Below are 23,676 nucleotides of genomic sequence, written 5' to 3' on the forward strand. Positions count from 1 at the left end.
TTGAAAAGGTGAAACTCGGGATTGGGATGCTAAACTCCCCAGGAACATATTTACTGACAATGCAAATCAACTGAGAAGTTGGCTCATTTTCCCACGGACCTGCATTCAAACTTCCGTCTACTTTTCAAAATGCATGACCACATCAGTTTATATATATATATACACAGTATATGAGCTTATTTGAATAAATAAGCATGCGGCAGCCACTGCTTGTCCACACAGACTGCTGCGGTGCAAGCAGAGACAGATTTGGTGAGCTGCTGACAAAGTGTTTCTTATCTGCTCAGGTGATCTGAGAACTTTGGGGTGAGTTACAGGGAGCACTCCTTAGGTGCGCTATGAAAGAATAATGTGATACTGAGAACGTTTCCACATACTGGAATACACTGAGACATTTAAGTACTGGACTAGTGAGCAGAGCAAGGCCCAGTTCTAGTCCCTGAAGAAAAAAAGCGATTAGAGTGAGCATTATTTGTGACACTGGCATTCTGGTTGGCATTAATATTATTGCGGTTCTGTGCTTGTCTTTTGCATATTTTTGCATCTCTCTCTCGACACTGCTGCCGGTCAGGAATTGTGACCTAACACAAGGCATTTTGTGATTTTAAAATGAAACCGTTCTCATCTCTGTCTCTATCATGGCCCACCTATAATTTTTCAGACGTAAACTGACGTCTCACCTACCAGTAACACAGTTCTTGCATGCACTTGTCTTAATGTCACTGATGGTCCTACATCTGCTGTTCAACTCTGTATCATTTATGGAAATTTAAGGGTAGTCCACTATTCTTCACTTCTCCTGTCGCAGTCACCCACTTCCTGCAACTGGGTCCATGAGCAGGGAGTTTTTTTGAGGCTTCTTTAGGAGCGTACAACCTGTTACTTTTTGTCTTTCGTAAAACTTTCAGCCAATCAAAAGTGACCTTCTCTGGATAAAAAGCCCCCCTTCTCAAAAGGTTAGTATTTAACCCCCCCATGGATCAGACTCTACAATCACCTCTTTCTTCAGTGATCTTGCCTACTACAGCTTTAAAACATTTACTATTTCCTCTCATTATTATCAACTTTATGTAAAATACCAGAAAAGTGGGCGAACACTGCTATCTCAAGAAGTAAAGATGCAGTCTGAACCCACTTCAGGGTTAAAAGGAATACTTCAACAATTTGCATTTAGCTTTGTGTTACTAGAATAGGGGTAGTATTTTTGAACAATGAAAAAAAGAGTCAAGAAATATCTTCATTCTTTTTTTTGTTTACGTGCCCACCACTGACACTTGGTCACTTGGCCCGAGGCTTGAAACTGCAACGCTAATTCTGCACCCACTTGTAGGGGGACAGGACCTCATTCCCAGAATGTAAACAGTGTCGGCCATCTTTGCTAACAGTTATGCTAACAGGACCGAGTGTCACTGGTGGGCACATAACAAAGAAAAGAATGAAGATATTTCTCAACTCAGGGGAAACTGAGGTTGGGAAGCACAATTTCTCTAATACTAAATACTAATACTGCCCCTATTCTAGTAATACAAAGCTAAATGTAAATCGTTGAAGTGTTCCCTTAACCTTCTGAGACTGCACAGATCTTCACCCCTGTTCCTGTTATCAGATTAAGTCCTAAATATGTGGATTAGAATATTTACCTGCAGAAAATATCTGAGCTTTAGCTAAGAGTGCAGTTGAGTGTATCACACATAGCGTCAGTTACACGGAGAGCAATCCTGAGGGGCTTTGATTCCATGATACTGTTGCCAAGTGGTTGTAGTATTTCTTAAATTTGACACCAGTGGGCCCGTGGAACTTAAGTTTGAAGTAGGTGTTAAACTTAATGACTCAAACAGAATAATGCAATAATCAAAGTGACCTTTTTCCAAATACAAACCCACATAGTGTGATCACACATTGGGTGATCGACAACGTCACAGTGACGCCAGATGTAACCCGACAAGTGTTAGTCAGTGGGTTATTTTGTAGTTGTGTGAGCTTTATATGTATAACGTTTGAAAATGTTGAAGAAAACCCAATATTATTTTTGTTTGAATGATTGTTAAACAAGGAGCAAAGAAACAAAAAAACATTCACTGCGACTGACTAATTATAGTATTTTCATTATTAATTCCAGTGCCAAATATTTACTCTGTTGATCAGTCCCATATTTTGGCTTAGAATGTTTGAAAACTAAAAAATGAATAATTTTTGACGGCAGCTTAAATCCTAACACTTTTCACCTTATCAACATAGAACCATGGAAGCGGAGCGATATTTGGAAAATCGCGAAATAACCTTTTAAATTTATGCATTGATTGCGGAAAAGTGCCAAATGACTCTCTGGTGTGTGGATGCCGAATTTGGTTAATGCTTGTTTCTGCTCCGTGAATGCACAATAGTATGTTGTGTTTGTGAGAGTCTCGTGCAGCAGTGGGGCTTTAACAGTGTGTACCATTGTTCTCTGTACATTTAGCACTGTGTGTTGCAGATGTGTATGACTTCAGAAACATCTGTCTGTGTGGGATTCCACATTCAGGTGCTGCATCATCAGCACCTTTTATGTCCACTTTGGCTTCCTTGTCCTCTGCTTTTGTAATGGTACCGTTATATACAGTGTGAATGTATATGAAAATCCCATTTATTTGAAGGGTGGTCCCATTACAGAGAATCGTAGAGTGCTGGAAAAAAAAGTGCAAACAATGATGATCTGGAGGTAATTTCCCATCTTGTTTATTATCGGTTCCAGTAATTACATGTTTGCTCGTTTAATCCAGGCGAATTTCCCTCCTGGTTTTATTTAATCTCCTTTTCATCCCATTTTTAATCATCTTGTATCATATCTTCATCTGTCTACCTCTACAATTACTCTTTTTCTTTTCTTTTTTTTAAACATATGACCAGATAATACTTGTTTAAATGTCAGTTGGGACGTCTCTTCTTTCAGTTAAGGCTAAGCTAGGGTTTGGTGTCACACGGGTAGGTCAGTGTTTTTGAACGATGACGCTGTGTACAAGCCAACACTTTTACCATTGATTATTACGTCGTGGATTATTTTCTTGAATAATCCCCGAAAAATTAAGTAAATGTCAATCATTTTTTCCCAGAAACTCAACATGACATCCTCCAATCTCAAAGTTATTCCCTTACCTCCGCAGAGAAAAGAAACCTGCATTTGTTCACACTTTATCTGTCATCATCGATATTGTTTATATAATGTATATAAACAGTCTTGACTGTTTATATACATTAACTGATTAATTGCTTTTCAGCTACTTGTCAATCAATAAATGAATTGTTATGTACAATCCCTAATGGCCAGCAAAGGAACATCAGTTACACTTTTATACACTCCTCTTTATGATTATCATCCAATGAGAATAACCCAAGACGTTATATCTGCTTAGCACTGCGTGTCCTCTCCTGAGCAGACCGGGATGTGTGTGTGTGTACACAGAATGGCATCTGTCCATCAGCCGTCCTTTTTTCCATCTTGCCTCGGTGCCATAATGCTTGCCTTCTGTCTGTGCTAAAGCTGCAGTTTGATCTTCTTCCTTGCTCCAGTTGGCTCTCGGCCCAGAATGTGCTGGAGAGGATACAACCCTTGACCCTCTGTACAAAATGAGCCCAGTTGCTTCTCTGTCACCGAGTGGCGGCGACGCCGTGGAGTACGTGTCTACAGGCAGTCTTACCACTTAATTTCTCAATTCATATTTGCGCGGAACAGTAAATCCTGTGTAAATTGCAAATGTATATCTACACCTGCAGTCAGTTTTCCACTGGTCCGTCCAATCCACAGCACATTTGTGGCAATAAAAGCACATATATTGTTGCTCGAGGCTTCAAGGAATCAGCAAATCCTGTAGTTGAAGTATCTTCTTAAGTCACTGTTTTATTTACAGTTCATGTGCTTCTCCTTGGTAAAAGAAGGCGTGTATCATGAAAAGGTTTTGATATTTTCACTTTTTCCTCGTCTACAGGCCTCCTCTCTGCACATTGCCTTCTGGTTAGCCTGTATTTACGCAACCCTGTGACAGGTTTTGTTGCCACAGCAACCAGCCACAACCCCCCTAGTGTGCAGGTTTTATTTTTTGGCTGTCACCTGTGTGCTGTCCCATGATGCACTGCAGTCCCCCCCCATACACACACACACACACACACACATACACACAACTGCAATGAGCAGATGGAAAAGGCAGCCATGCAGATCACAGACTGTAAACAGAGTCTGTATTATACCTTGCTTTTTTGGGGGTGGGGGGGAAGATCAAGGTTTCACATAATAGATTTTTGGACCGCCTCTAAATCCCTCTGATTTTTAGATGTTTGTTCAAATGGATGCTGACCTGCAGTAACCTCTTGCTACGCTTGCAGTCTAGTACATTCCCACAACACCAGGCCACCACAGAAAAACAAACTGGGTGTTGGGAGAATAGGACAAGCAAATGATTGAAGGAGGGGAGGGAGGAGAAATCTATTACAGCAAAGATTACAAAGAACAACGCGTTGATATGGCCGTAAGGTTGACTGCGCTGGCTAATCCGTGAACAGGGTTTCCCTGCTCGTCCTGTCAGCACCACTGGATTGCTCGGACTTGAGCAAAAGAATGCCAAACACACACACACACACACACACACACAAGCAAGTTTTGAGCAAGTTCCAGTTGTGTCCCGTCATTGCCCACAGCCTCTGACGAGATGCAAACGTGCTCTTCTCCTGCTGAAAACAGGCTGAGTTTTGAATCTCTTGCCTTGACGCTTCAACACTAAATCATGTATCCAAGATTAATGGTATTTTCTCTGTTCTTAATCTGGAATCAGTTGCTACACGATCAGACACGGAGGGTCAGTACTTTCCTATTATTCTGATATTTGATTCCAAAGACTAAAGGCTGTAATTTATTGGTGCCAATAATCACTGAAAATAGCTGGTGGCTCACAGTGTGTCTGCGTGGATTCCTCTCAGCACTGAGGGCAACGGGAAGGTTGGCGTAAATATCATATAAAATTGAAGTTTGTTCTGCTTCTTTTCTTAGGCCACACTGTGTATGTGAGCTGCATGTCAATGTCACAGAAGATCTGCTTTTCATTTCAGTCAACAAGATATAAGATTAGAGCCTGTTTTGCCAGTAGTTGAAGCCAAAATGGACAGTAAACTGATCTCTCGCCACATTTTCAATAAATACCCATTGCATACATCGCATACAAATGTTTTGCATATTAGGGATGGACATTATCATCAGTATCGGCAGGTATTGGCTTTAAAATATTTTGATCTGCTGATATGACTGAGGACTAAAACATTAGGCTGAATTAGCTGCTATCTGCTTGACCTGAATGTTGTGACGCTATGGATCAGGATTTGGCGATTTAAACAAACAAACCAAAACAGGGTCGAGTGTATTGTCACTGGTTGGCAGAGTTTTGTCCTCTTCCGTTGAGCTCTTTCTCTAGTTCTAATTCTAGGGAATTTTCAAAGTTAAACCGAACGTGAAACACGGCAGCAGTTACACTCCTTTTGTGAACAACCGGTTGTGCACAAGATGCAGCAGATTAGCAACGCAGCCTTCATGAGCTGCACATGCATTCGATGTGGCCTGGCGCCACACACACACACACACACACACACTCCACTCCCTCCATCAGTTGTTTTGAATTAAAATCCCTCCACCAAGTCGTATAATTTTAACTGGCGCAACGTTGCAGTGGTGGCGTTAATTGGAGACAGTTACACATTATTGGTCCCGGTTGGTTGAGCAGGGCCTCCGAGGCTGATTCGACATCTTAAAACATAGCAGTACTCACCCGTCATCATGTTTGTTGATTTTTCTAAAGTTGCTTGGCTTGCAAATCAATCCAGCTCCAACAACTGAGGAGAAAACTCACTGAACTGTTCTGCGGTTTCCTCAATTTTCGACTTGGTGTTTTTCCTGTCAATTATGTAGTGCATTGATTTTAATTCAGTTAGGAACGGTTGAATGTAGACTTCAGATTTCATATAATACTTTTCTATATTTAGACTTGTTATGTACTCGGAGATTCATACTGTATTCCACTGTATTTTCTGTCCATAGGGCTAATGTAAATTAAAGCTTGCATTGTGGGAGCTAATTTGACAATGGCTTGAAAGTAATGAACATGTGTATATCTGCTGTAAATGGTTTTAGTAAACTAATTTTATTAGGCAACATTCCATTTTATGTCGCTTTGTCACCTAATGTGATCATTTGGTAGCGTGGTCGTTCCTAAATCCTGTCATAAGAGTTAAAAGCTGTCACAATTTGTCACGGTCCACTTCAGAGTTGAATAATTTATTGTCAGAGGCCGACAGGTGAACTCACCACCAACAGGAACTCGCTGAAATGTGCAGCGAGTTCTCACTCAGAGGGAAGTGGCCGCTGGTGATAAGGGTGACAATTTCGGGGCTTGTTTGAAACCTTTTTGTGTGGACATGAAGGGAGTCATTACACCAGCCGTGCAACCCACATTACCGGGTGCGACACAAAAGCAGGCGAGTAAAAGCCTGTCAGAGGTGTTTTCCGTCTCAGTCTTCTTCTTCAGCGGGTTGTTTCAAAGCATAGTGTTACCTACATGTTAACATTTGTAGCACATGACATACTTGTATGAAGAGGTTAAGCTCAATTCAGGGGTCGCCTTCATGTGTTGGCTGTGTCGAAGGTCTGGTCAACGGAGGGTTCTCTTATCGCCCCAAGTGCTAACTCACAGCAAGTAACGTACCACAGATATTTTCACAAAAGGTCAAGCTTTTAGGCGTTTCTGCTTTTTAAAATGTGGACAGTTTGCTGTTGAATTGAGCTGAAGTGTGTTATCGTGTATATCATGTTGTTGGCCACCATTTTCCCCTTGAATTGAGACACAATGAGTGTATGTTCGATATGGAACTTTTTCAATACACAGTTTTAGCACTATTCGGCATGGTTTCCATTACTCCATAGTACCTCCTCAATATGGGCTTGGTTACCATACCACCGTGACACAAACTAGTGGTTTGCATTTATTTTCGGTGTACTGAATCATTAGAATCAGTGGATTAAAAAGATGAGTTCAGTACTTCCTTCATCATCGGAGCGCTGAACTGAAATACGGCTGAACAGGCTCACAATCGCTGGCTTTTGGTAGTGCTGTCGTGCTAAATACACCAGACTACTCTGGTAAATATAGAGATTTATAGACATTTCCATGCTAAATGTTAGAGATCAATGCATGTTTTAAGTCTTTTTTAACTGATCTAGTAACTAGTGACTCTTCCAGTGACGATAGTCTCTGACCAATCACTGGCCGGCAGTCTGTCGACGTCACATTGTAGCATCGGCTCAGCTCGCTTGTAACCTTGCCAGAGCATGCACTAAAAAAAGGACCAGGTACCAGGTACTATCTTGGATGAAAAAGCAAAATAAACCAAGTGGAGTCGAGTCGTGCTGCAGGTCTGTCCTCTGTCTGTCTGCCTGACGTATGTCAAAACATTTCATTACTCTGACTTTAAAGACAACAAAGTAAAGCAGCCTTTCTTCAACTGCTGAGGAGAAAACCTGGATGGAGTTTTATTAAATTACAAATCTTGGGGAATACACTCTGTCCGAGCAGTCACTCCGGAGGATGTCTGCGAGACATCCTGCAGAATATTGATGATGCGATTGAGTGGAAACTGTGCTGTGCTGGTGAGAACTCATTTGCAATAAAGACAGACATTTCAGTAAGAAAAGGCTAGACGAGACCAACATGGAAAATGCATTTGCAGGAAATAATTTGATTTGGTTAAACTAGAAGTTTAAAAGACGTATTAATTCTGTCTTTCAGTGCATAACTTTTAAATATCAACAAATGTCCATTACATTCAAACCTTTGTCGGATGACATTACACAACACTGATTAAGCCCCTCAGTCCCACATGACTCTCACTGGTTTCCTCAAAATAGAGCTGTTTAGAAGTGAATTCTGCTGCTCTAAAAAAAAGTCGTTCAGCAGTTTGACAGGATAAAAGCTTCTTGTCCACACATCCTCCATGTTGGCGCTGTATATGCACAAAAGCTCCCTCAGTCAGGTCTGGTAGTAGTGCTTGACAAAGCCCATTTTTAGAGGAAGGACGCAGCATACAAATTATGTTACACCATTTCTGTTCAAACGGGCAGAATGATCCCGTCAACAAAAGTTGCTTTTAAGAGGCTTTCTTGCGCGATATGTTGCGACATTTAGAAGAATTATTCAACAACTTGAAATTAAAATATCCTCCACTGAAACAGACTGGATGTCCTTATTACTGTAGACCTTGCAAGTTGCAACTTTCCCTGGTCCCTTGAATTTCTTTTTTAAACAGTCCTAATTGTTGTGTTAGCCATGGCCTTGTGCTCAGTCTGACTGCAGAGCGACGGACTAATTTCCCCTCGCTGCGGCTTCATTTGCGCTGGCGCCATGTGCAAATGCAGTTTGCTACCAGCTGATGTGAAAAATTCTCAACTGTGCACTTCTGTGTAACTGTGCGCTCACCGACGTCACACACATTACTCATTCATCAGCACTGTTAAACACTTTGGCCTCAGTGTTTACTGGTGTTGATCCGCAGAGCAGCGCTGTGGCATCTGTGTTGTGTACTCGCCTTCGTATTCTGTTCTCACCGCTGGCCCCCGACTTCCCCGGGCTTGCTGGGTTCTAATAATACGGGCATGTTCTAAAAATACGGAGTACTATGTGACCCACTGGGAATAAACTGACACACACACACAAAGTTATAACACCCGCCCCATTATTACGTGCAGTCCCCGCTCAGTTTTAGACTACAACATCCCAACAATTATTTCACCTGTGAAATAATTACCAAAACATCTCATCTTTCCACAACTGAAAGGCAAATACCATTTGGTCGATATATGTCGATCATGTATCAACCATCCATGCCTCACTCAGAACAGTGGTGTTTGTGTCCTATGATGCTGAAGGAATGCAAGGGTGTGTGTTTGTGTGAGGTTGGTCTTGCTTTGTTACGCTATACACTATGTACTCGTGGCCCTAAATGTATTGGCTCTATATATTCTGTAAAGACCATGTGCTATGAATCAAAACTCATTGAATTATTTCCCCTAATTTATCTGGAGCAGTGATCAGATGTGTCTGACAAGGACCTGCTTGTTTCCCAGGCAACATGTGAGCGAGTAAAAAGGAATGGAGAACATCTGTGTACTGGATACTGGCTAAGTGTTGTATTAACATCTGTCCGTCTGCTTTAACGACGCCGACTCCTGTCGCATTTGTCATTAAATGCTCATCATGAGAGTAACACATTTACTCTATGTTATAACGACAAAGTAATGTTCACCATAGCGTTAATTCAGCCCACATTTTGCTTGTCGCTTCTGCATCTGGCTCCCTTGTTCTTTATGTGTGTCTTTAAATTAGTAACTCAGACTTTCCCTGGGTTAAAATGCATGCATCCAAAGACAAAAGACAAAACACAGTTTTTCGGAACAGTCGGTTTGTACACAAAAGTGAGAGAAAATCAAGAGAGTAGACAAAACACACAACATGCCCCCTTTGCCCATGCCTTGTCTGGCCCTTGACACTCTACAAAGACAACGACGTGTTAATTTGTTCACAAGATAAACACTTCATAAAACCACAACACTCCTCCCCCACTCATCGCACAAACAAAGCACTTTAAACGTCTCACAGACCTGAGACAGATGCTCGCTGCTGGTGGAGTTGCCAGTATTATTGCTAAACCAGACCAACAGAATTAGAGAGTACGAAGCTGTGACTGAGACTAAAGCCGTTTTCTGGGAGATTGGATCCGGGCATATATGACAAACGCAGTGGTTCGCAGTGGTTGGTTCGCTCGGGTTCACGACATTAGGGAGGATGTGTGGAAGGTGGTTTGGTGTGTGGCTGGAGCATGAAGGAGACGGGATGCTGTTCTGCTACAACACAACAAATACAAACAGCTTGTTTGATACCACTCGATCTAAGTAAACCTCAATTATCTCTCTTATCTTATTTGAAGACTCCACAGTGGTGGAGTGAGACAGGGCAGAATTCAAGGAAGATGTTTTTTCTTTCTCTCTGCCTACGTTCTTTTTGCACACAAAGCTGCTCTTAGTCAGAGACGGTTAGACGAAGCTAGTTCTCAGTGTCTGTGTCCAGTTCAAATATTGACTGGTGAAAGTATCAAATCTGGTGTGTCATTACTGAGGACAGACTAAGAATTCTACCTTGGAATCGTTCGCTTTAGGGCTGCAACAATTATCTGATTGTTCTTCAGTAATTCAAACAAGCGTTCTGATTTTTCAGCTTCTTCAATGTGAATATTTTCTGGTGTATTTGCTCCATATAACACAGAAATCAGTAAAACTGAATAATTTTAGTTTGTGCACAAGATGGGACCTTTAAGAACGTCGTCATTTCCAGGTTTGGTAAAAACCGACCAACATTTTCCAGACCTAACAAGAACTTGATTAATCGGATTGATTAATTGATTAATTGACAGATGATGAAAATAACTGATTAGTTCCAGCCCATGTTCACTTCAACCATAAAACTGTGTCAACATGGCTGAGAGTGTAGTTTTCACAGCATTAGTGCGCGGACGTGCAGTAGAGACAACGCAAATAAGAGACACTGCTCCAGTCACTCAGTCAGTATCAGTCCACAAAGTTTCCATTTTATTCAAATATCTGTCCAGAAAGAGAGATGACAGCAGATACATGAATGAATGAAGTTGCTGTGAATTTCCTATTAAAGTTCTAAAATCAAAACCAAAATGATTATATGTTAATCTGGACACTCGGGGAGGAGCAAAACAAAGTAAGCAACGTGAGTGATGCTTTCCACTTTCTTTGAAAATTTTGAAAACTTTTACAGATATTGTTTTTCTTTTAATGCAGAACAAGGCCATTTTGCACTCCTACAAGTTTACCATTTGTTTGCAGGCGTTGGCTGCAGGGCTGGATTAAGATGTGGAATAACAGCTTGTTGTACATACTGAGTTTTCGGCAATAAATTAGGCCCTTGAACTTTTTTGTGTCTAATAACAAGAGTTACTTATTTAAACATACTGACAATTTAACCTCCAGCCACGCCAAAGGCATAACACAACAACTATTCTCCCATATAGAAATAAATAGCCCACCACATGACTCGGACAAAAATGCTGCTTCTTATTTAATTTTCTTCCACAAACACAGTTTAACTTTTTTTTCTACTTTTAGCTTAAAAGAATTCCACACAGCTGACATGATTATTGCAGACTTTTGCAGATTATTGCGGGTCACACGGAAGCAGGGGAACTTCAAAACACGTCAGTTGTGCTAGGCGATATTTAGGGTTTATGGAGTGTCATCATTTTTTAGCTGTGATTTTGACCACTAAACCATGGCAGTTTAATCGCCCTTGTTCATGTTCCTTTTTAAATGTATCGTACATGACGGCAAATGACTTCTTGTCATCTTCTAATCAACTGACACAAATATAAAGGTACACAAAGGTCATATGGCTAGATCTGGGTTTAACTCTGCAAAGTGATAACACAACAAAAATTGCTTTTAGGCTTGTTATAGTGGTGGTAACAGCCAGGTGGTGTCAGGTTACAGTGCTTTTTCCTGGATTTCTGCATGTGCAAACAGAGGGGCAACCAATCATGGCATCAACCTTAAAAGTCTGAACTCATGCTTTGAAAAGCCTCTAGAAACAGGATTTGACCAGCACCGTGTTGATGTTTTGCAAATAGCAGTTCAGAAGCATCACCTACAACCAGGCTCCTATTGGACGGCATATGTGTGCCGTACTTAGAGGAATACTTCACCGATTTGCATTTAGCTTTGTATTACTAGAATAGAGGTAGTATTTTTGAAAAATTGTGCTATATTAAGTATATATAATTGCCTGTTTTCCTCTAGAGGGGAACATGATTTCAGAAAAATGTGCTCAGGGTCCACTAATTTGGCTTTTCCTAATGACCAATTTTTTGAAATTATATATTGATCATTGATGCAGTCAATGAGTTTTTTGGCCCATATACAGTGTATAGCAGATTTTCTTTTTTTTCTCCATCTGATAAAATACTTTGAGGTTAACAAATAGTCCAAATGTGCAATTATACACAGTATTTTCAATCACATAAAGTATAAAGATTAAATATTAAATACATGCAATCAGGCAATCAAAAATAAACAAAAACAAGTTTTTTTTTAGTGACATTTATCAAGTTTCTGAGAGCAAAAAACATGTAATTTGATCGGGCCAATGCCAGATTTCAACCCACCTGATTAATTGGTCTACCTCTAACCCGATACCAGTGATTAAGACTATTAAATACTTAGGATTTAGATACTTGAGTTTTTTGTGGTATGAATCAAATGAGAAGTAGGCTCATTTTCCCATCCACTTCCAATCAAACAGACTTCTCTTTGCAACCGGTGTAGCCGCCCCCCTGGTGGCTATTCCACATATTTTAACTTCCGCATATGGTCTATGACGCAAACCAGACTATATGAGTGACGATAAATATCTACTGTTACTACTCTATATACTACATGCTTAATATACATTTATTACCTTTCCTTTCAGATAGTACCTGCTTTACTTCTTTGTAGTTTTAATGTTAAGGTGTTGGAAACAATGGAATTGCCCACAAATATGGTCAAACTCTGTGATTACACACATATTTAGGCTTAAAATGTTGTTTTTTTATAAAGCTACAATATAAATGTATTGTCCCAGGCCTAGCATCAAAGTACTTGCCCTGCAAGTTTTTTCGTGCCTATTTTTATCCGTCTTATCTGGAAAGGCATGACTCTTGTGTTACCCAACTTTGGCTCCAATTATGTATTTCAAGCTATAGGTAATGTGAGAAATGATCGACACGGTTTCTATTACATGGGCTTAACCGTAATTGGTCAGCTGCGAGTCAGCGTGTGTGCTGCCATGGCCTTGATTAGTCAGTCTGTGAACACACACCAGGTATGTGTGATTAGTCACAGAAGCCAGCGCCCTTTACATAACAAGCTAAACTGGTGTTTTCCAAACACTGTCAGTGTTATGCACTAGTGCACAGTGAGACCTCGCTCTTAATCAGGTTTCATGTATCGATCCGTCCGTCCATTATGTCTCCCTCATTCTGTTTCAGGCTGCTCGGGGCCTAAAGCCTTTACCACCTGAAATTGGATGAGAAAGGTTTTGTAGACTTGGTTATTTTAATCCTCCAGTCCTTCCCAGCGAAGACACACAACCACTGCGGGACCAACGCATCGTGCCAAGTTTTAAAACCATTCAAATGAATCTAGCGTAGACCTTGTTCAGTGAGAAAAGCTCCAGCGTGTGAAGCCAGACAGAAAGCTGCAGCCATGTGCACATGAGCACTGATTGGTAGATTACAAAATGAATGTTTAAACCTGCTTTGGCACAGAGGGTTTGAAAGGATTTGGGTGTGTGGCTATGGTGGGGGGAGGGGGTGGAGAAAGTGAGGGCGCTTGCCTCAAGGGACGTTAAGTTTGATTTTACAACCTTGATTTGTGTTTTTTTATTTTTTTATTGCAAGTTAATGGAACAGCAGCCAGGTTGATTTAATTAAATTCATCATTCAAATGTCATCATAATTAAGTACTAATCATTTCTCAAGATTAGTTGCTTTGTTGTGTTCGCGTGTTGAGGTCAGGAGATAATGAATGCAGATGACACCAATTAATTGTAGTCATGGTCCTTCAGCTTTGCCAGATTAATGGACACTGTTTTAAAAAGTAAAAAAAAAAAGATGGCATCCCATTCAACTGTTCATGATGTAGTATTGTACCCATACAAATTATTCAATTTGTGTGTGTGTGTGGTTTTATGCCGTTGAATCGCGGTGAATGTAATTCGACAATGATGACAGCAAAGTGAGAACAAATTGATTTTTATGACGCACAAATAGACAACACAAAGTACAAGTAGTCCTCAGTCTTTACGCAGTGACTGTCCCACCCAGTCGTCCTATGAATTTGCATATTAAATACAATGAAGATTGGTTTTGTGTAATCAAGGTGTGTCCAGATCCCAATCTTAATTCATTATTTACCTTTTTATTCACCTTGTTGGCTCTTCAATAATTCTATTGCGGTCCTGAACCAGACCTTCGTTGTCAGAGGTCTGACTAAAACTAAACTTGTACAAGACTTGGTTTTGATTTGTTTTTTTTATTGTGGTCACGTGTCTGCAGTGCCCCAAAACACTTTTCTCTGGCTGTTCAAATGCAAAATGGTTCTTGAGATATTTTCAAATGAAATACTGAAAGCAAACAACAAATCAAACAGCCCGGTACGTACAATAAGTTCTTTCGTTTCTGCTGTGGAAATGTTTCTTAAAATAAAAACAACATGGGTTGTTGTGATATTTTTGTTTAGTTTTAACAAACGATTAATTAAATTTGATCACTACATTAATCGCCAGGTATTTTGGTAATTGGTTTGAGTGTTTATTGTCTCTGCTTTTTCAGCTTCTTAAATGTGAATATTGTTCCTTTTCCTTGCTTCATATAACAAAGAAATCATTTAAATGGAAAAATGTGGTTTGTAGACAATGATTTTCCAACATTTTCTGACATTTTATGGACCAAACAACTAATCAAATGATGAATAGATCATGACAATAATTGTTATTTAGTTTTATATAACCAATTTTCCCCACTGGTCAGAATACTCACTAAACTTTGTCTTTTGTCTGCAGTAAGAATACACTCACACAATGTAAAAGACATATTATCATAAATTCTACTCAACTTTTTCACTGCTGTTGTGTTCACTGTTCTTAAATCACAGCGATTTCTGATGCAGAAATCAGAATGGCATACCTTCGCCATGGAGCAAAGTAACTGTTCTGATAGATGTGAAACTGCAACATTTAGCATGACAAAAAACAACAATAGTGACGAGAAATTATCCTGGATCCACACTTTAATTCCGATATGCACCAAGAATGAATGTATTCCTCCCCGGCCCATACCCCACCACTCCAAAACGTTCAGTAATTTGATTGCAATCCTGCTACCGATCAAAGCAAGCAACCAACAAACACTGCTGATATCCACCAGTGGCATTCACTGCAGATAGAGCTATCTTTTCTTAACTGTCCACTCAAAGGTCAGCGCCTCGCAACCCAATTAATCTACCTCCTCTTTTGTGTAGCACAAAAGCAAGTGAGTCACACTTAGTCAACAGCAGGGATGTCTGACTGTCCCTGCTCGAGTTAATGAGTGATGAGGCCCTCAGTCAGAGAACAAGGCACCTTTCTGTGCCGACCTGAGCCGGCGTTAGTTAATGACTAATTGCAGCGCTGTGTTTACCATCACCTGTCAAGGTGAGTGAGTGGTACAGATGGTTTTGTAAGACTGTGACAGCTGACCTGACCTGACTGTGCGGGGTGTACAGTGGTGAGAGTGTGTCATCGGCCAAAAATGGAACCCAGTGGAAATATTTCCACGAGATCTGCCTCATGTCATCCAAATATCTGGGGGAGATGCCTTTGAACAGGCTGCGATGGCTGGCTGTTTTGACCAACTATTGTTCACCAACAACAGGTGTGGAAGAGTCATGTTGGAACCTGCAAATACTGGAGATCTGTTTAATGCTCTGTAACACGAGCGACTTTTCCAGTGTGTAAGCTCGAGAGAAAACCTGTGTACAACGAGTTCGTCGAGCGCACGCAAATTCCTCAACGCAGGGGAGACGCTCGCCACAGTTGCAGAGGTTAAAATCAGAAGCGCGGGGTTATGGACACGGGCAGGTGGTGTCAAGAGGGCGTCAGCTTGCAGCCATGGATTTGACCTCGGGAGAGAAGCCCTGTGTGTTCAGAAGTATCCTTCAGTCTTAAAGCTGCGTTTACCAGAAACGGTGAGAGGACGCAGAGGCCCGAAGTGAAGGCCTCGTTTCACTTCACACTAAAAATATGAGAACCTCTTCATTTTATTGAAAATAATGTGTCATAAATAATAGATTTTTGACTCTCCGTGTCTGTGTGAAACCAAGAGCAGTTTCTGTGAGAGAGTGAGGGCGGGAGGGAGAGCCAGGTATTGCTACAGACAGTGTTGTGGAATGTGTGGTGTTTTTGTGGTTTGTAAAGTGTTTTGCAGGGGGAGGGACCTCAAACACTGCTTAGCTACTTCTGAATTGCGTCACTCCCCTGGCTTGACTCCAGTGTTTGCTCTCTTGTCCCTTAAAGGGACAGTTACCTGTCATGCAGTGTCTCTCTCTCTCTCACTTCTGTCTTTACTAAGGACTTCCATATTGACCTCATGGGCAGACATACAGCACTGAATGTAACGGTTCCTCACTTGCTACTGTATCTTCCACCGCGGGTGACATGACTCTGTTGTTGTCCCCCGCAGGTCCTTGTGTGGTCAGTGAGGTGTCCTGCAGTGCAGCATGGCAGCGTGTCAGCTGAACATCTGGGTGAGATGAGGTGAGTTTTACAGACTGAAGAGTTCACTGACCTGAATCAGTATGTCGGCAGTCACCATTTCAAATTGCACAATTAGTATCACTCCCAGATTAAGCTGGGGAAGCTACATACGTTTTGGCTTTACCGATCAGTAATTCCATAATAAACTTTTAAGTTTAATTCAAGAGCGACACCTTGGGAAAGTCAGACCTATGGTGGACGACTTTGACCAATCACAGGGCAAGTCAAAGGCAGAGGGAGCTCCTTATTGGCTGTTCATCTTAGCAGCTGCATGTACACGTCCCTTCAGTGGTGAGGTTGCTGTTCTAGTACTGGCAACAACAACCTAATAATGAGCCTAAGGCTGCATCCATAATACACACATCATACATCTCGTGTTCATATTTTTGTTTGACGACTCCAGGGCTTTGTTGATCTTTGGAAACGATGTCATAGTTGCCCACAGTTGCTTCCCGATTGGTTCTTGTGATCTGTTACAAAATGCTCTGTTAACACTTACTTTCAGTTTCAGTTTCACCTCGTAGTTGGTCTCATAAAATAAATTGTCCGGCGTTACTTTTCACCTGCCGTGGTTTTGCATTTGTCGTGCTTTCTGAGACAAAGCAAATATGGCTTCCTGTTTACTCTGGTGTGCACACACCCAGTGTAACTGCATGGTCACGTGACAGACATTTTCAGGCCTATTAGTACAGACACGGATTGTTTTTTGAGTTTGAGTTATATTGCTGGTGTGGATGCAGATTGTTTTTTATCCAAAAACAAAATGTTTAACATTATTTATGTAGTCTTAGAGAGATTCAGAATAAAGGACTATCTTATCTTATTCGGAGCATAAATACAATAAAACAGAAAGATTATCCATCAGGTATCAAGTCTCTGTTTATGCTGATCTGGTGGGAGGGGCTTAGAATAAATAAAACCTGCGCACTGTCTAGTTTTAGTCTAAAACACTGTGTTTTTTCTCCTTCTTCACCAGTGTTGGCTGTAAGAAATGTGAGCTCCACTGACGAAAAGGGCACAGCTATTCTCCGTACCGGGCCTCCACCACAATCACCAGCTAATCAAATGCTCCAAGACAGTAAACTGGCCAATCATGGCAAGCAGGGCACAGGTGACAGCCGATCACAAATACCGCCTGTGAACCAGCCGACTCGGCAGCAGGGACCTGCTGGCCACCTCGGCTCAAAGGGCGGCGGCGGGAGCCATGGAATCAAAACCAACCAGATTTCCTCCGGCAACCCAGGGCTAAAGGCTGTTAGCCAATCAGTGAACAGCACTGGAGGGATGCTGAAAACCAAATCCAAGCGGGAGCGGAGTGTCTCCATTGAATCTGTCGAATCAAGAAATGCCATTTCTCAAGCCCTGGAGACGGATGCCAAAGGTGGTAAGGCGTGCATGCACAGAAGCAACTGTGTCAGTGTCTGGGATGATGTACAAGAGACCGTGTTTCTGTTCTAAGTATGCAGAAGTTCACTTCCTTTATGTTGCTATCAGCCAAATCTTTACCCGAAGCACCATACATGAATTCACCGCCTCCACAGCAGGAAGTGAATACACGGACTGAGAGGACACAAGAGGTTCTTTTCTCTCTCGCTGAAAATGCCCTGACCTTTCGGCGAGGCATCAGAATTTCCCCCTAGCTTTTGATAGTTTTCACCTTTGGTGTGCGTCACAGTGGTGTTTTTCTGATGGCTGTCTGTAGCCCTCAGAGGGAGAGACGGGTCGTGAGATCATTAAAAACTTAGTAAGACTAGAGAAACTTATTAAACAAGAGGTGAGGTGTGGGTGAGAAAAAAGATAGTTCCTCTTTGAGAGTTTCTGTGTAAATATTTGTGCTTGTGTGGTTCAGCACCAAGTGGTTGATTTGCATTTCTTTCCTGCTGCTGCTGCTGCTGCTGCCGCCGCCGCCGCCGCCTATTTAGGCTTGTGTTGACCTGAGGCTTTAACTGCAGATGACATTAATGGGATTTATTGAAACTTATCTGGACTTCCTGTGCAACAAACAGACGCACCCTCACACACTCACATTCTCAATAATCAAGTTTGTTTTGTGTTGAAAAACAAACAAACTGCACACCTCTCTCCTCTGTACTGCATTAGCTTCCAAACCTGCAGAGATACCGACGGACAGTCTGATCAGGGGGAGCAAAACGGGTTTCAATAGCTGACTTTGTTGTTAAGGTACACCAGTAACCAGTGGTAACAATAAACATTCAGAGAAAACAAGAGGCCATCTCTGAGTGGAGGCTGCAGCCCTCCCTCTGCTGTCATCTTCTTTATATTGTCACTGCAAACTTCCTTCCTCCTTAGCATTCACGGCGAGGTTGCTCAAGTGCATGTAGCCTTTTGTTTACTTGAAGGCAGTTTTTCTGCCACAGCATCAGTAATATGTTGAGTACGATTTCAAATCCAATTGAAGAAAAAACTCCAAACAGCACAAAGTATATAGTGTTTTTTTTTAAATGGACATTATCCGATAGGCTACATGTTGTTGATTACCGCATGTGTGTCTCCTGCCATCTTTCACTTCTTACTTTTAAAGGTTGTGAGAGCACTTTTACATGTATACTGAAACTGTTATGTCACCTTTCCCCTTCCAAAAAGTATGGCCATACTAGACTCTCTGCTCACAACAAGCGAAGCACATTTGTAGAGATAGTGGTTCAAGTTTTGGTGCATAAATATATGCTTTATCTTCCTAGTCTTCCAATGCTTTTTAAATACCTCATTTAGACTTATTTTTTGCTCTTAGTCATGACATGAGCATGGTATACAGCATTTTAATAACATTATATTATTGCTGGCAAACTAGAACCCTTAAATTTGCATCACTACATTAGAATCATTTGTAGGAATTAGCTTCTGGCTATGGAAAATAAGAGTGTTGCGTTTAGCCCATTAATTGAAGTTGTAAATAATGACTATTTACACAGGTAAAAACCCCTTAAAGAGACAGTATTGTGACAGTTGTTACATAAGTGTCTGTTTTTCTCTAGAGGGTGTTATGCGCAGTAAGCGACGCTGTGTTCTGGAGAAGAAACAGCCGTACAGTGGAGATGAATGGTGCTCTGGACCTGACACAGAAGAAGATGAAGACAAGCCACAAACTACGACTCACCGTGAGTCCACAGCAGGGGAAACGCAGTGCACATTTGCAGCCGTCTGAATGTAGCACACTCCTCACTAACAATAGTGTCATTGTGATCAGGTCTGTGAAGGCAGGATTAATTACATGTAGAAATCCCCTGCCATGTCTCAGTGTTATTTGTGCTGAAATCACCAGTTTAAAATTATAAATTGTCCCTTCCTGTTTTTTTGGATCCTGCACATACACTGAAAGAAAAAAAAGTTGGCTTTGTAAGCCACATTATCCCTCTCCATTGAGTTTACTTTTCATGTGTTACAGCTCCATCTAGTGTTTAGATGTTGCCAAGACATTTCACTGGTTTTGAAATTACAAACCAAGCCACCAGTGAGAACAAATTAAAGCCGTGTGCTCTTGTTTTTCTCAGGGGAGCGTGGGCTTGCAGTTCCCATCAAGGGCCACTCTGATCGCCTGTCTTCAGTGCCCATGTCTGAACCTGGGGGTCATATAATGGGATGTGGAATGGGACCAGCACTGAAAGCAGAGCCGTCACAGTCTTCACAGCAAGTTGTGTATGTTTTCACAACCAACCTAGCCAACAGGTGATCTTTTCAACAAACTTGTTTAGATTTGTGTTTCTAGATTTAGACCTGATTGTGTACCTGAGTATTAAGTCATGCTGCCACCGCCAGCGATCATTTATTTTGTGTTATTCCTCTTGACAGTGCTGCCGAGGCAGTAATGAAAGGACAGAGCGATTCCATTCTTCTGTTTCACCAGCAAAATGTCCCACGCACCAAGTTGGAGCAGGTCAGTCATCTGCAGATTAGTCGCAAATTAAACAAACATTTGTGTTAAACTTGTTTGACTATAGGAAAGTTAGAAATTTCTCCACAGTAAGTGAAACAGGTGTTAAGTAAGGTCTGGTCTCTGATTTCTCTTTGTTCCTGTTTCTATTTTCTGTTGTTGTGACTGCTGAACTGTGAAAGTGACAGACAGATGCAATGTAATATTATGTATATATTCAGTGTTTCACCTTGTGGTGATTTTGTGTTGTCCATGATTCTCCAGTGCCATCCTGGCTTCATTGTCATTGTAAATTATTCATATTTATCTTAATTAGGAACTTACTTGTGGATGTTATGAGTAATATTCATTACTGGCTCATCTTAAAAATCATGTGAAATTTTAACAATGGTGCTCAATAATCAGCTGCTGAATAAATGTAGGGGAAACACTGATAATACAATATAATATTTACTAACAGTTTTGTAAGACTAGTGATAGCCCTTCAATAGCTTGTTTCTGTCTCCTCTTTTTTCTGCTACAGGGCCACCAATCAGAGAAGCGTCTTAGCATATCTGAAAAGGTAAACTCAAGCAGCTCTCCGCCCACAAGCATCTCGAAATCCCAAAGTGGAACTCCACGGCCAGCCTCTGCTGGAGTTGGAGGCCCATTGCATCTTGCAGGGACACCATCATCAGCTGGTCACTCTGATAATGAATCTTCTCAGAACAGACCATCCAGCAGTGATAGCATAGCTGCCCGAAGGTCACAAGGAGGGAACACAGCTACATCTGTAGGCCCGGTCCCAGAGACTGGAGATGGAGAGACTGTTGCTGCGATGCCCCATCCTGGTTCCAGTGTTTCACCCTCACCAAGTCCCTCCATCCTATCTGCACACTTACAGGGTGATATAGGCCAGAGGAGTGGCCCAGGGAACACAGATGGTCTTTCAAAAGAGCAGCTGGAACATAGGGAACGCTCTTTGCAGACACTGAGAGACATAGAGCGACTGCTTCTGCGCAGTGGGGCAAGTGGATGTCCTGGTGACACAGGAGGCAACATCAATGCTACTAATAACCCTTCCAACCTAAATAATAACAGTTCTGACAGGAGTGCTATTGTTGAAGACAATGACAATGGTACTAATAACTCTGGAAATTGCAGTAGCAGCAATATGCTATCAGTAGGCATGGCTCAAGTGGGAGGAATGAAGAAATATGAAGAACCCCTCCAGTCCATTATTTCTCAAACACAGTCCCTTGGTGGACCTGCCCTTGACAGCCCTCAGATGGACTCTCTCCATAACCTATCACAACACTCCCATCACCAATTGTCCTCTCCTGGGGTTGATATGGGTCCCTTACTTGGACCAGATGGACTGACCCCAGAGCAAGTGGCATGGAGGAAACTTCAAGAGGAATACTATCAAGAGAAGAGACGACAACAGGAAATGCAACCCCCAACACATCCCCAGCACTTAAGAATGGTGACTGAGATGGGCATACATGGGAGTCCCATGATGATGAGAGGACCCCCTCCTCCCTATCACAGCAAGCCTGGAGACCAGCAGTGGGGTCCAGGCAATATAATGGGAGGAAGAATAAGTGGAAATGCACGAATGATAGACATGCACCAAGAGGGACCGCGTGGCCCAAGGTTCCTAGGGCAGATGCAGAGAGGGCCACCTGGGGGAGGGGGGTTCCCTAATAGTCCAGGCGGGGGATTATCAATGGAGGGCCTTGGACCCCAAAGACCCCCCAGGCCAGGAATGATATGGCTTGATGATGTAGGAGGTGAAAGCCCTTTTCAGAGCTGCTATCCTGGTGGACCTCCTCAGCACTTACAGGGTGAACCAGAGCATCTGTTAACACGTGAGGAGATGTTTCGCATAATTGAGAAACGACAAAGGTTTGAACTTGACAGATTAGCAAAACAGCAACAACAAGACAATTTGGGCTCAAGAATTATGGATAATCCTGGTGGCCCAGACTTTTCCAACTTGGGAATGGGCCGTGGCCCACCCTCTAATCGAGGGGATCCTATAGATTTTCCAGTCTCACGGGAGATTATGGGCTCTCCTGGAGTGGGCCCTCAGATGAGAGACTTGGTGCATTCCCCACTTGGGAGCAACATCCCAATGAACATGAACCCCCAGATGAATGTTCAGCAACAACAGCAAATGATGCTGTCTCAGAAGTTCAGAGGAGGGCCTGTAGGAGGGGGTTCTTTAGGTGAGATGTTTAGTCCTGGAGATATTTCACGAATCAGGGCTTCACAGAATGGACGAGGGGGACATAAAGGCATGATTCCAGGACCTGATGGCCCCTTCCAGTTTCACAATCAAGGTCCCTTCTCTGGTGGACAGGTGGAAGGACCCTATCTTCAACAGCAAGGCCGTGTAATGTTTGGGTCTGACCACCAAGGTCTCAATCAAATAGGGGGTACAACACGGCTTAGTCACATGCCAATGACTGGAGGCCTCAGGGGAGCAGACCTTGGTCCTAGGCACCCCTCTGACCTTTCAATCAGTGTCAATCCCATGACCTCTCCATCAGTGCCTCCTCCTCATCAGCTTAAGTCACCATCCCTCAATCAAGAGCCATCTCCTCTCCTACCTTCTCCCTCTGCTCCAGGTCTGAAATCACCCTCACAGATCTCTGCAGGACACCATCCCCCTCTTCCCCCTGCATCTGGTGCAGGGACTCCGTCCTCTTCTTCCATGAAATCACCCCAGATAATGGGGTCTTCCAACATTGGGTTACACTCTCCTTCTGCCTCTCCTGGGCGACTGAAGTCCCCTGCCATGGCTGTGGGTTCTCCAGGGTGGGCATCTCCTAAAACAGCGCTTCCAAGTCCAAGTGGTCCAACCAGTGGGAAAGTAGTGGGCAATGGAGGGAGTAGTTCCACTGAAACTGGTATGCTAATTTATAACTCCTACCGTAGTATCTATGATGCTTTCATTAATGCTGTTACTTACATTCCTGTGGTACTAATGAGTTTTATGCTCTTTTGCAGGCCAATCACTTCCACAAAGGAGTTCCAACTCAACCCCAATTAGCCAGCCAGGCTCTATGAATCCTAGTATGCCATTTACAACTTCTCCTGATGCCCCTACATCTCAAAACCCTCTGTCCCTTATCATGTCACAGATGTCCAAGTATGCCATGCCCAGTGCTACTCCTCTCTACCATGATGCAATCAAAGCAATTGCCACTTCCGACGATGAGATGCTGCCTGATCGTCCACTTCTATCTGGTGTCAGCATTGGAGGTATGAAAACAAAGATGCATTGTGAACCCCTAATGTAGCTTGAGAAAGTTTCAAGGTGCTATTGGTAGATATGTGTAGCTCTCGTCAAAGCTGAATGATGTGTCAACTCTTAGATCT

At 42.3% G+C, this 23,676-nt stretch overlaps 1 protein-coding gene across 2 annotated transcripts in view; it reads left to right on the forward strand.

Moving 5' to 3' along the window:
• The window catches only part of bcl9l (bcl9 like), a 30,360-nt gene that overhangs the window by 4,788 nt on the left and 1,896 nt on the right, over positions 1-23,676 (forward strand). The window contains exons 2-8 of one of the 2 annotated variants that reach the window (XM_044031883.1): positions 16,345-16,418; positions 17,395-17,802; positions 19,415-19,537; positions 19,931-20,105; positions 20,229-20,313; positions 20,834-23,204; positions 23,305-23,559. In XM_044031883.1, the coding sequence (XP_043887818.1) occupies positions 17,484-17,802; positions 19,415-19,537; positions 19,931-20,105; positions 20,229-20,313; positions 20,834-23,204; positions 23,305-23,559 (3,328 nt within the window). In that variant the 5' untranslated portion in view covers positions 16,345-16,418; positions 17,395-17,483. The remainder of the gene's footprint in view (positions 1-16,344; positions 16,419-17,394; positions 17,803-19,414; positions 19,538-19,930; positions 20,106-20,228; positions 20,314-20,833; positions 23,205-23,304; positions 23,560-23,676) is intronic. The other variant, XM_044031884.1, reaches the window with a different exon arrangement.

Source organism: Solea senegalensis, linkage group LG8 (genome assembly GCF_019176455.1).
Source record: "Solea senegalensis isolate Sse05_10M linkage group LG8, IFAPA_SoseM_1, whole genome shotgun sequence".
NCBI lineage: Eukaryota > Metazoa > Chordata > Actinopteri > Pleuronectiformes > Soleidae > Solea > Solea senegalensis.